This window comes from Solea senegalensis, linkage group LG4 (genome assembly GCF_019176455.1).
Source record: "Solea senegalensis isolate Sse05_10M linkage group LG4, IFAPA_SoseM_1, whole genome shotgun sequence".
Taxonomy (NCBI): Eukaryota; Metazoa; Chordata; class Actinopteri; order Pleuronectiformes; family Soleidae; genus Solea; species Solea senegalensis.
The window spans coordinates 9,558,654-9,570,805 of record NC_058024.1 but is presented as its reverse complement, the minus strand read 5'-3'; the positions used below and the strand labels follow the sequence as shown (position 1 = coordinate 9,570,805).

At 43.1% G+C, this 12,152-nt stretch overlaps 1 protein-coding gene across 4 annotated transcripts in view; it reads left to right on the top strand.

Moving 5' to 3' along the window:
- Positions 1–3,046: 3,046 nt before the first annotated feature.
- The window catches only part of LOC122768388 (calmodulin-binding transcription activator 1-like), an 86,775-nt gene continuing 77,669 nt past the window's right edge, over positions 3,047–12,152 (top strand). For 3 of the 4 annotated variants that reach the window (XM_044024353.1, XM_044024354.1, XM_044024352.1), the window contains exons 1-2: positions 3,047–3,124; positions 7,152–7,247. In XM_044024353.1, coding sequence (XP_043880288.1) covers positions 3,100–3,124; positions 7,152–7,247 — 121 coding nt within the window. In that variant the 5' untranslated portion in view covers positions 3,047–3,099. Of the gene's footprint in view, positions 3,125–7,151; positions 7,248–12,152 lie in introns of those variants that run through there. The other variant, XM_044024356.1, reaches the window with a different exon arrangement.

Sequence of the window (12,152 nt, the reverse complement as noted above, 5' to 3'; positions counted from 1 at the left end):
ATATTAAAATAAGGTGTCGTGTGCGGCAGAAGTTGATGAATGTTCAACTTTCCAAGCGTCAGTCAATCAAATCTCGTGATGCAAATTTTCCAGCAAAGGCAATCAACACAACACAGGACAAATGACCTCTATGACAAGGTCGCTCTTTCTGTCGCCGAACCTGAGAGGTACTTTCAGTGAGGACCTTGCTTTACAGACGCCACCATCTTACACTGACATGTTGAGTGTGTATGTTTCATGTTTTAGGACACGTGCAAGAACCAAAAATTATTTGCTCCTGCCTCCTGCCATTAGGATAATTGTCCAGATTTCAGTCTTTCCGACAGTCGTGGGTGTCATACAATTTTAGGCTGATTTGAACAGATTATGTGGCCAAATTATCCTGTAGTGTGAGGTGTTAACACACAAGATTTTAATGAGTATTAAACGTGTTTGATGTTTTTATGACTGAACAGTGATTGGGGGGCATAAGCAGAACCCAGTAATATCCAATGAGAGCGAGTTGATGTGGAAACGGATGTCGCATACTTTTGTGATTCCGTCTTTCCAGCCATGATTTTTCATCCACAGTTTTGGTTTTTGCGTTTCTCAGCACAAAACATCGCACACACAACAGTTATTAACTGAAGTCACGGTAAATGACGCCGGTTTCTGTGAGATTCCAAATCACTGGAATCTGCTCCCTGAAAGTCATTTGTCTTGACTGAATCGTCTAGTCCAGAGGAGTCTAAACTTTTTTAATGAGGGGCAGATAATGATAATGTGAAGATTTCCGGGGGCCAGTGGCCTCTCAGACCTTTTTATTTAACCGTAAACATGCACTGATTTATAATAATTTAATTTGCATTGTCACAATCATTTTTAAATGGCAATGTAACCAAATCTAAGCCACACAGGAGTGAGCAAATTAAATAAATCTGCCTTTTTTTCACTTCTGTAGTCAAATAACATAATAACATAATAATATAATATACAGAATGTGTCTGTCACAGATGGAACATAAATAATACATTATAAACTCAGAAATGCTGGCCGTACAACATCTGACTGAGGGCTGTGTTTGGCCCGCAGGCCGGACTTTGGACATACGTGGTCTTGTCTGTACTTAGGATAGGATAGGTAGGATCAAAATGTTGAAAATCAGGTCACAAAGTTTGTTGTGTCTGTGGTTTCCCACGTTTTTAAAATCAAGTCAGGTTTGAAAATCCTCTAGTGTGAGAAGGCAGGCTTAAGAGACAGTGACAGAAGAGTAAAGCTCCTGTGTTGCAATCTGAAGTCTCACCATTAGATGTCACTAATTCTTACACACTGGACCTTTCAACTCAGTTGACCTCATACAACAGATTTTGTTTTGGTATCACTGATATATCCTCACTCTGATTCTCACACACACACACACACACACAGACAGACAGAGGGAATACAAAGCATATACTGAGGACCTTTTTAAAGACACGTGTGTTTTCCGTGAAGTGTGTCTACGCAGCCGCTTGTCACTGTCACACACAAGGCTTTGGTGCAAAGTCGATGTTCCGCCCTGAGGCTCAGAGTGACAGCGTGGGCTTGAAGCAACAAGAACACGATGGTCCCAGTTAAGCCCCACTCTTTAGCAGGGTTGTATGTAGTGTAAAGCAGCAGAATTATAAATAGCCCATCACAGAGAATATGGGCTGATTTCAGGGTAACTTCCTGTAGGGAGGCAATGATACAACCATTTTCTGCTGGAGCCAAAACAGCCAACACCAACCCCATCATCTGCTCAGTTCAGTAACAAGGGGGTTCAGAGGAAAGCAGTGAGTGTAGGCGCGTGTGGAGCTGTCCTTTCAGCACCGCGAGCTTCAGCACCACAGCCAGTGACAGCTCCCACGCGCCCACGCGCATCTGAAAAGTCTCTTTCAGGCACTTCTTTTCATTAAATTCAAGGGGGAGTGTTCATAATTCATGACGAGGCGCGACCTTACATCGCAGTTTCTCAACAGTCCACTGGGTCTGCGCGCGTGCGCGTGCGTGCGTGTGTGTAATGTGAGCTATAAATGTAAGCGTAGGCCTACTACATATGTGTGTGTGTGTGTGTGTGTCGGTTTTGGGTACCTTTTGAGGACTATTTCTGGCACAAAAACTGACCTTGTCAGGACCAGTAGATCAAGGGTAGGACTTGGATTAACTGGCTGTGTCTGTGTGTGTACTTGATTGTGTATCTTTGTGAGAACCATTTGACTTGCAAAACCACAGGAGGTGAGGGCATTTTGGGAAAGTGAGGACATTTTAGCTGGTCCCACACTGTCTGTCACACATCAAATGGCCTGTTTATGGATAGAACTAAATACAGGTGAGTGTTTTGTGTATGTGTGTGTGTGTTTGTGTGTTCTTGTATTTGTTACCTCTTCAGGACATTTTTTTCTGGCATAAACACTGACCTTGTCAGGACAAGCAGTCCTTATAGAGACCAAAACCTGGTCCTAATAACCTCATCATTGTATCATTGTGTTACTGGATGAGGTTACAGGAAGGATGTAAATCTTGGTCAAATTAAGGTTAGGCATTGGTTGTGTTTGTGTGCATAATGTAGGCTATATATATGTGTGTGTGTGTGTGTGTGTAGGCCTACATTGTGTGTGTGTGTTGGGGGTTAAGTGATGAGCATGATGATGATGATGCTGTGCGAGGCTGTCAAGGTGTCCTCGAATTCAGACGTCGTTCAGTGACGTGAGAGAGAGAGACACGGAGAGCGAGAGCGAGCGAGCGAGCGAGCGAGAGAGAGAGAGAGAGAGAGAGTGTGCGCGTGAACGTCAGGGGGAGGGGGTGAGGTAAACGGAGGGATGGAGAATTCCGCGAGTCGCCATCACGGATCCCCGCTGTCAGTCCTCGCCTTTTGGACCAATCGTCGTGCGAAGGCTGGCAGGCTCGTCCCCCCCAGCCCCTTCCTCTCTGCCCCGCCCCCCTCCTTGAGCTGTCCTCTCTGTGCACGCGCGTGGCAGCCTCCCCCCTTACCTCCCCACCCGACACCACCACCACCTCCACCACCACTAGGTCGAGTCGAGGAGGAGGAGGAGGAAGAGGAGGAGGAGGAGGAGGGATGAGGCGCGCGGTGGAGGGGAAATGGCTGCCGAAGACAAGCCGGAAGGTAAGAGAGGAATAACGGTTTAAATGTGAGGAGGCAGAGCCGCCGATGATGTTTGGGAGTCAGATGAAGTGATGGAGAGGATGGAGGAGGTGAGGGAGCTCGGCGACGGGGCTTTCCCTTTCTTTTCTGCCCGTCCCGAAAACACGGACGCTGGTGCTGAACCAGCGACTGTGAGGAGCACGGTTAACCGACAGCACATAAATAACGGAAGGAGGGAGAGACAGTGGGAGAGAGAGAGAGGGAGCGAGAGAGAGTTGTCCCGTCTGTGGGCAGTGAGTGAGTCGGGGAATGGTTAGTTTTTTACCGACTAATTGTTTCTCCATCACAGCTCGTTTGTGAGTGTTATCACCGTTAGAAGACATGGTGATGATAGAGAGAGGCAGAGAGAGAGAGAGGGAGAGCGAGCTGAAGGAATTCAGATGCTTTCTGTGTGCGCGCGCGTGTATGTGTGTGCGTTTGTGTTTGTGCGCGCGCGTGTGTTTATTTCTCTCTCTTAAAGCGTAAAAGTGAACCATTAAAGGGTAGATTCCATGTTCTGGCAGCCACACAAACATCCACAGTCCAGCTGTGTGTTTATTTAGTGTGTGTGTGCGCGCGCGCGAGAGCGTGTGTGTGTGTTCACTCGGTGATGAAGATAAGGATGATGAGCCTGTGGTTGCTAAGGCAGTGAAGGTGAGAATCAGCTGCATTTAGACTGGGGGAGTGTATGTGTGTCAGTTTCAGGTCACATCACGTAAGAATCTAGTTTGCATTTTTTTACTCCCTTAACTAAACTCTTGGGTCATTATTGTCACACACACACACACACACACACTGATAGACAACCACCATTTCATTCAGATTGTTATTCATTCATTCATTCATGAATTATTTAAGGGATGGCCAGAATCGCCATGGTAATGTTATCTGCTGCTCAGATCATGGCTTAATTGAGACTCTATTCCTCACTCAGTGTTTGACATTTGTTCATAAACATCCTAGATGTTTGGTCTGCTCCCAGGATTCGTTCCTTCATCCCTGGCTGTAAAACAAACGGTGATGTCACAGAGGCTTAAATTACCCAGAGAAGCTCGTCAAACTAAAAAAAAACACACACCCACAACAGCTAAATGTGCTGCTGAGGATGAGACGCAGGAGAACTAATGATATCCTGAGCTAAAATATCTTTTCCTTCATCCTCTTTCTCAAAGTCTGAGATGATAGGAGTCTTTTACCCTCTGTCCACTAGGGAGCGATGCTGAGCAGGATTCCTCCATGGGGCAATTTTTTTTGGAGAACTTGTCCTTCACAAGTTGCATCAAGGGCAGGATGATATGAAAAAACAACAAAAGAATCCAATAGGTCAGCATCTATAACTATCATGATAAGTGTTGGAAAATTGGGATTGATTTTGGCTCCTGAGTTGAAGAAACCAATTTATTATGGTTTTAAACGTCTTTATGGACAGTAAAAGACAATCAAACTGTAAAACATTCTTGGCAATTATGGGTGACATCCCAGAAACTGCTGCTAAGTGCACTTACACGTTTTTCATCCAAAAGAGACAACACTGAGAAATCCGACCAAAAACCCCCCAACACTTTACAAGAGAATAGACAAAAAAAAAAACGACAACACAGGATCAATATTTAAGTAATATAATACATTAACATAAGGAGGATAAAGATGACGCATGAGTCTCAGCTTTACTGGAATCACAAGCAATTTGTCTTACGGTAAGATTGGACAAGACAGCTTTTTTTGATAAACCAAGTTATGATATGAAATGACTTTTTTAAAGGCAACAGATTCAGTTTAGCACAAAACACAACATTTGTAAACGAACAATAAATAAGGTCTGAGCAGAACTATTTAATGAGTAAATAAAGGTGTTTACAGGACAAAGATAATTAGGAGAATTAAAGTCAACAAGAGGTCGACTGATATGGGTTTTTCTATGATCAATACCAATATTGGCTAATATATGATGCTGATATTTTTGGCCAATTAATTTTTTTTTCTTTTATCTGATAAAATATAATAATGTTAATAATGTTTATTAACATGTTTGTTAATAATAACAAACAATGCATAGCTTAGTAATTTGGGCAAACAAAAATCTGCCCAAATTATCAGCTCAACAGATTAATTGCTTGACCTCTAAACTTAATGCATACAAAAATTGAAATTGTTGTGCATTCTAGATGTCGGAATTTCCGAGTTTGGAGGAAGTTTCCAACCTCACAAACCCCGACATAGAATTGCAAGACTCAACAGTAAAAACACACTGCTACATTCACTGTTAATCACACTTCTGTCTCATTTGTTTCACGGTAAATCAGTCGAACACATGGGACTATTTAATTATTATATGTATACATGTTGCTACGCTGTCTTTGTGCATCTTCAATTCAATTTTACTTGTATAGACATTATCTCAAGACACTGCAAACCACTACAATATTATGGAGAGAAAAGAAACCCAAAGGTTCACACAATGAGCAGCATCTGCCTCGACGAGTTGCGGTGAAAGGAAAACTGTGGGACAGAGGAGTAGACAGGTTTAGGTTGAGACAGGACAGATCTGAATCGGTTATGACATGTTTATAGTGCTATAATGTCATTTATACATGCAGTAGCATAGATAAAAAAAACCACTTTTGCTGTTTGAAATAAATGAAACGCACCATTGATACCAGAGAAATTGATTGTTTTTAGAAGACATGGAATTTATAACCTTATCAATATTAGGGCTGAACAATTTTGAATTCATATCTAATTGCGATTATTTTGACTGAAATTGCGATTGCGATATGATTTGAGATATAAAAGGGAACGGTAATTGTTACATCATTATTTTCATTTTCATTTGAAGAGCTTATTTAAAATGATTACTGTGTGATATTCATGCAGCTCTGTGAGAAGCAGAGATGTTCTCTTAAGTCTGTAGAACATGATGTGTGTAGATCAAAACAATAATTAATCTAAAATGATATTTTGACAAACATTTTGGCTTTAAGAAATAGTGCTGCGATTTGAAAATAGCAGTAAATATTTTGTCACAATCCAAACCTATTCAGTTGTAATGGTTTCTTTGTTGTATGGAGCAAAGAAACCAGAAAATATTAATATTTAAGAGGCTGAAAAACCTGAAAACCAGTTTTTCATTGGCCAAATAACCCCAAAAAAACACTCAAATTGATGAACCGATTATCAAAATATTAAATGATGAATTAAGTCATGCCCAGCCCTTTGTTGTATCATTGAAGTGCTTAAAGTCAGACACACACATACGTATACATACACACACACACGTGCAGGCAGGCATGCAGTGTGTGGCCAGAGGCAAAGAGAAATCCGTGGGTTGAGAGTCCCATTGCGTGAAAAGACTAGAAGTGTAGATGAGACAGAAAGAAAGCCCACAGGCAGATCAGCAGGAAGTTTTACCACACAAATATAAACCAAGCTCCCCACCATACTATACTGCACCTGCACACACACATGCAAACACACACTTGACCTTCACAGCATGGCTTTCCTTTCTCAGTCCACTGACCCCTCAGTGTTACATGTAGGGAGGACGTAATAATTTAGCAGCTTCAGCTGTCAGCTGTCCACTCTCACCGTCCATACTCTGGCAGATGTGCGTGGCACCAGCCAGCAGAGCACACCAGTGGGCATGAGAACAATATCCACCATATAGCCTGGAAGACCATCTCCCTCTGCACTGGTTGGTCTACTTTGTATCATAGCAACAGTGGTCAGGGAAACAGAGAAATGATGAGAGAGAAAGAGAAACTAAAGCTGGGTACAAGTTAGTCACACACATGGAGGCAGTGAATCTGCTGTGGCCAATCGATCAACGGGACACAATGGATGCAAGTTAGTGGATCTGAAAATGGATCAGCCTACATGCATATGACATGGAGTTTTATTTTCGGGGGGGCTTTTGAGGAGAAGGATCGAAGGTGTGATGATGAAGACCGTCAGGAAAGTGTGGAGCGTCAACTAAATGTGTCTTTTTTGTCTCTCTCCTCTGTTCTTGTAGGACTGAAGAAGATAAGAAATCCAGAGCGAACGGTCAGGATTGCCGTGGGCTACACAGGACACACCCCTCCCAAGAGTGATGACACTGACGCCAACAGTAAGAGACACTCAAATACTCTTTCACACTGTTTGTGCACCAGTGCGTGCGTGCGTGTGTGTGTGTGTGTGTGTGCGTGCGGGAGGGCGTTTAAGTGCCGCTCGCACATTTGTCTGTAGCACAGGGCGACTCTGGGAGCAAGTATAAAAGCCTTGTGGCAGAATGATGTGATGCAGGAACTGAGGTCTCCTTCCTGTTCGTCTGCTGTGTAACAGATCACACACACAGCTATTCTTCCTAGGACACTGCATTCACTTATTTGGACAGCCTCAACAAAGCGTTAACCATAACCAGTTAATGTCTTAACCTGATCTTAGCCGGAGCACAATTCAAATCTGAGCCCTAAACTTAACCGGTCCTTTAGAAATGAGCTTCATTAGGACCAGATTTTGGTCTGTGAGGACTACTGGTCCCGAGAAGGTCAGTGTTTATGCGAGAAAAGGTCCTTAAGAGGTGACAAATATAAGCACACACACACACACACACATACAGCGAGCAAGCGCACACTCAATCTGTGGCTCTCTGCTGAGACATCATTCCAATTCAGCTTTGTTACACATCATGTTTATTCATGCATGCCAGTACAGTATTAGTTAGCACACACACACACACACACGCACACACACACATACCCACACACACACAATAAGGCAGGGCTTACGTTGGCTATCAGTCGTTTATTGTCATACCTAATCTGTACACATGGCATTATGTATCTATAATCCTCAATGGGCCTGGTTAAACCAGAAGTGAGATGGAGTGTGTAATCTGGGGTCACCACATGGTTGTGAATGTACACGAGTGTGTGGTGTGTGTGTGTGTATGATTCTCGGTGGTGTGTTTGACGAACTATAAAGGCAATGATTGCTTTGATTGGTTATTGATTCTCGAGGCCGTGACAGATGCATGTCCCTCCCTGCCTCTGTCCCTCTGTGTGTGTGTGTGTGTGTGTGTGTGTGCGTGTGTGTGTCACCTCTTCAGGACCCTTTCTCTAGTACTGACCAGTAGTCCTCATCAAGCCCACAACCTAAGACTCTCATTTCTGATGAACTGATTAGAGTAAGGCATTCATTGGTATAAGGCTTTGTTTACACTGTCCAAATGAGTCAATGCAGGATCCTTACAAGTACAGCTGCATAAACCTATGTGTGTGTGTGTGTGTGTGCGTGCATTTATTAGGCTGTGAAGACCTCGTTTTTGGGTTGGGGTGAGGTGTGTAGTCGAGATAGTTATGGTAATGCAAAGGGCCTATAGGGAATGCATTACATCTATGAATGTCCTCACAAGTGCAGAGAAACAAGTGTGTGTGTGTGTGTACCTGCTATTCCTTATGTTGTGGGGACCTAACTCTGTTTACACAGTCGCATTATGGGGACAGACATCAAGTAACTTATTACATTTTAAGGTGATTGCCTGTTTTAAAGTTAGGATTAGTATTAGGATTAGGCCAGTAGTAGTTATAGTTAAGGTTAGAGTTAGTCTCCAGGAAAAGAAAGTAAGTCAATGCAATGTCCTCTGAGGTGACAGAAACCAGTGTATGTGTGTGTGTGTTTGTGGGGTGGGGGTGTTAGGGGCCAAATTGGAGGAAAATAAACAGATGTGAGGAGGAGCAGACAGACATTGTACTTAGTGAGGTGGTGGGGGTTATGGGTAGAGAGAGAGAGAGGGAAGGTAACCCCTCAACACACACACACACACACACACACACACGGTTTTTCATTTCCGAAGGAGCAGATGGCCTCATACCTGCTCCAGACCTTCTCATTTTGTTAGCAGGGAATGTGAGTGTCATAAAAGAGCAACTAAAGAAGTGAGATACAATCTGACAATAGAATAGAATGGAATAGAATAGAATAGAATAGAATAGAATAGAATAGGGAGAACATCAGGAGCGAGTGTCCACCATGTTTTTACACTAAACACTTTGGGGTTTTAATGATAACTGAGCTTGGAGGTGAGGGATGTTCAATTCGACGCACTGTGCCTTTAAAGCGATAATGTGCACTTTATCTTGAAGGGCATTTGAGCCCTGCATAAACATTATGTCGATATATATATTGGTCTTTTTGTTTTATTGCCGTTGATGACGTTGTGTCTCTGTTACAGAATAGAATAGTATAGAATAGAGAAAACAGAACAGAGAAGGGAGTTGTGTTTGGGACGGCATATGAGCTGAGACTTCTCCCCATCTTCTATCTGTTCTCGCGTCCCAGCTGGAGGATTACCGGAGGAAAAGTTTATCAGCAGAATGATAAAATTAGCATGCACACCCATCTCTACACCCAACCCCCCGCCCTCCCGCCCCACCTCCTCCCCCTCTGCTCTCACTCTTCCTCTCTGTCGTCTCTCCCTCCGTCTCCCTGCACTCTCACTCATCCCCATGCTATGCTCCCTCCTTTCTTCTCCCTGCCCTGGTGCTCCCTCCTGCCATCCCTCTCTCTCTCTCCCCCCTCCCTCCATCTAGCTGCTGTGCAATGAGCCTTTCTTTCTGTCACATTAATTTCATCCCAGAAAAAGGGGGGAAATGTGAAAATTTCCCCTGGTGCCTCCTAATATCAGTAGGGGGAGAGTTAAGAGTTGCATTTGGAGCATTTTTTCCCCCTCTCTCTTTACTGAAGAGAGTTTTGTAATTAACTGACAGCCATCTCACAAGGGCATTGGCTTGTTTCTGTGTTAAATATGGAGATGACAGTTTTATGAGGTAAAATATTCATCAGCCAGCGTGGCTGCATGCTCCTCTATGTGATCCCCTAACTCTAAATTATGGCATTTTCATTGGCTAGACCAAAGCTATGTTTCACTCTGGTTGAACACTTTTAGGACGCATTCCTCTATATGACTTAACGAGCCATCAGATTCACATTAGCATTCAGGCTTTGTGACTAGAGTGGACTCTCTCTTTCTCTTACTCTTTCTGTTTTTTTTTTGTTTTTTGTTGCTAGATTAGTAAAAGAGTGAGTGCTTGATTTATATATTTCGGGTGTGAATGCGCCAAATGTGCAAAAGTTGCTCGTCAGCGAGGAGGGGAGTGGACGTATGAGCAGGTGAAGGTGACGGTTGTGGCTGTGACGGCGTGCACTGAAAGGGATTTTGGCACCAAGGTCACTCAGAGGAAGAAAAAAAAGAGAGCCAGCCACTCTGGGGCAAATACTGTTGTGTGTGTGAGTGTTTTTGATCAGCAAGCATGACATATGTGTCCGTTTGCGTGTGTGTGTGTGTGTGTGTGTGTATGTGTGTGTGCTACGGGCTTGTTTGATGTGGTGGTTCTGGTACATTTCAAAGGCGAGGCTCTGATGAGAATTCTTCAGAGCGGGGAGGAGAGGAGGGAGGGAGGGAGAGAGGGTGCGGGGAGGGAGGGGGCGGGGGGTTATCGCCGGAAGGGGGGTGGGGTTTAAACGCTGATTGGCATTCATAGCAGAGCGGCTGGAGTGCTGCTAAAAAAGAAATTAGGCTTTAACTAAGCTGCACCATTCAGCTGTTTAACTAAGCTGCTGCACCGTTCAGCTGTTTGAAATTCTGTCTTCTCAGGCCTTCTATTAATAAATGCATAATTGATTAGAGGGTGGGTGGTGGTGTTTGGGGTGGGGGCAGATGTGCCTGAACACACTTCTACTCACACACACAAATATACTCGGTCACTGACGCTAACATGACCACACACACACCTGTCCTCCATCAGTGCTTGTCTCTCCTCATCTTCTTCATTCTCTGTCTCTCGTCCTTGGGAAATTCTTACTTTTTGATTCATCTCTAAAGTTTCTTTTCTTCTTCTTTTTTTTTGTCATTAGCCGTCTCTCTCTGGCTCATTGTCTCCCAGCCACCCCGCCCCCCCCCGCCTCTCTCTCTCCCAGGCTATGACACCCCCACCCCCCCAACATATCTCTCTGTTTTACTCTCACTCTGTCTGCCCTCAGGTACAGTATAATTCCTATCTTCCCTGGGGAGTCTTGAATGGATGCCCTCTACTCAAATGCTTATCAATAACCTTTGAGTACTTGCTCTCTTTGACTTCTGAGCAGAACACCCGTTGGGCACAAACACACACATAACACACACACATTTTCCACTGGTGAAGTCAAGTGGTATTTCCTGTGGCGCAGTGGGATTTTTTCTCTCTCTTTACCTATTCAGTATTTTGGTGATTCTGTGTGCGCTGCAGTGGGAGGAGAGGCAGTACGGGCAGTTTCACAGGAAATCCAGCAGCTCCTTGCACTGAAGCTCTCTCCAAAACTAAGCAAACCTTTTGCTTCTCAGGTTTTTTTTTTTTTTTCAGTCTGTCTCAGCTGTAAAGTTGTCTCAGCTGCAGGTGAAAGAAAACAATGAGTTGTAGTTTTAATTCTTCTTTATGGACAGAAAACAACAAAAAAAGAGAGCATTTAAAGGTCCAGTGTGTGAGATTCAGGTGAAATTATTATTTCAGTTCTTTTCAGCTCAATTTACAAATGTCTTCATTACAAGCTTGGGTATTAATAATGTTCACCTTGCTTTGAGAAAAACCTTTTCTAAATGTTCCTTTATGTTCTATGTACCTTTCTAGGATCAATGAAGCAGTTTTAGTATCATCCCTACTTTTACTGCCGTGACATTCTTTAGTTTTTGAAACTTATATCATTGAGTTTAAAAAAATAAAAATAAAATATTTATATATTTGGCTTTAATCTTTTTTTCCCCTGTTTTATGATGTATCACATTAGGGCTGCGACAATTAAGCGTTAATTTGTTTATTAGTGGATTACTTTGTATAACTATTTTTGTACTTAGATTTTCAGCTTCTTTTCTTTCAGCTTCTAACAACAAATAAATCATTAAAACTGAATCATTTTGGTTTGTGAACAAGAATAAGACACTTGAGAACATGGTCATTTCTTAGATTAGATAAACGTTATTCATCAAGTGGATTAACAA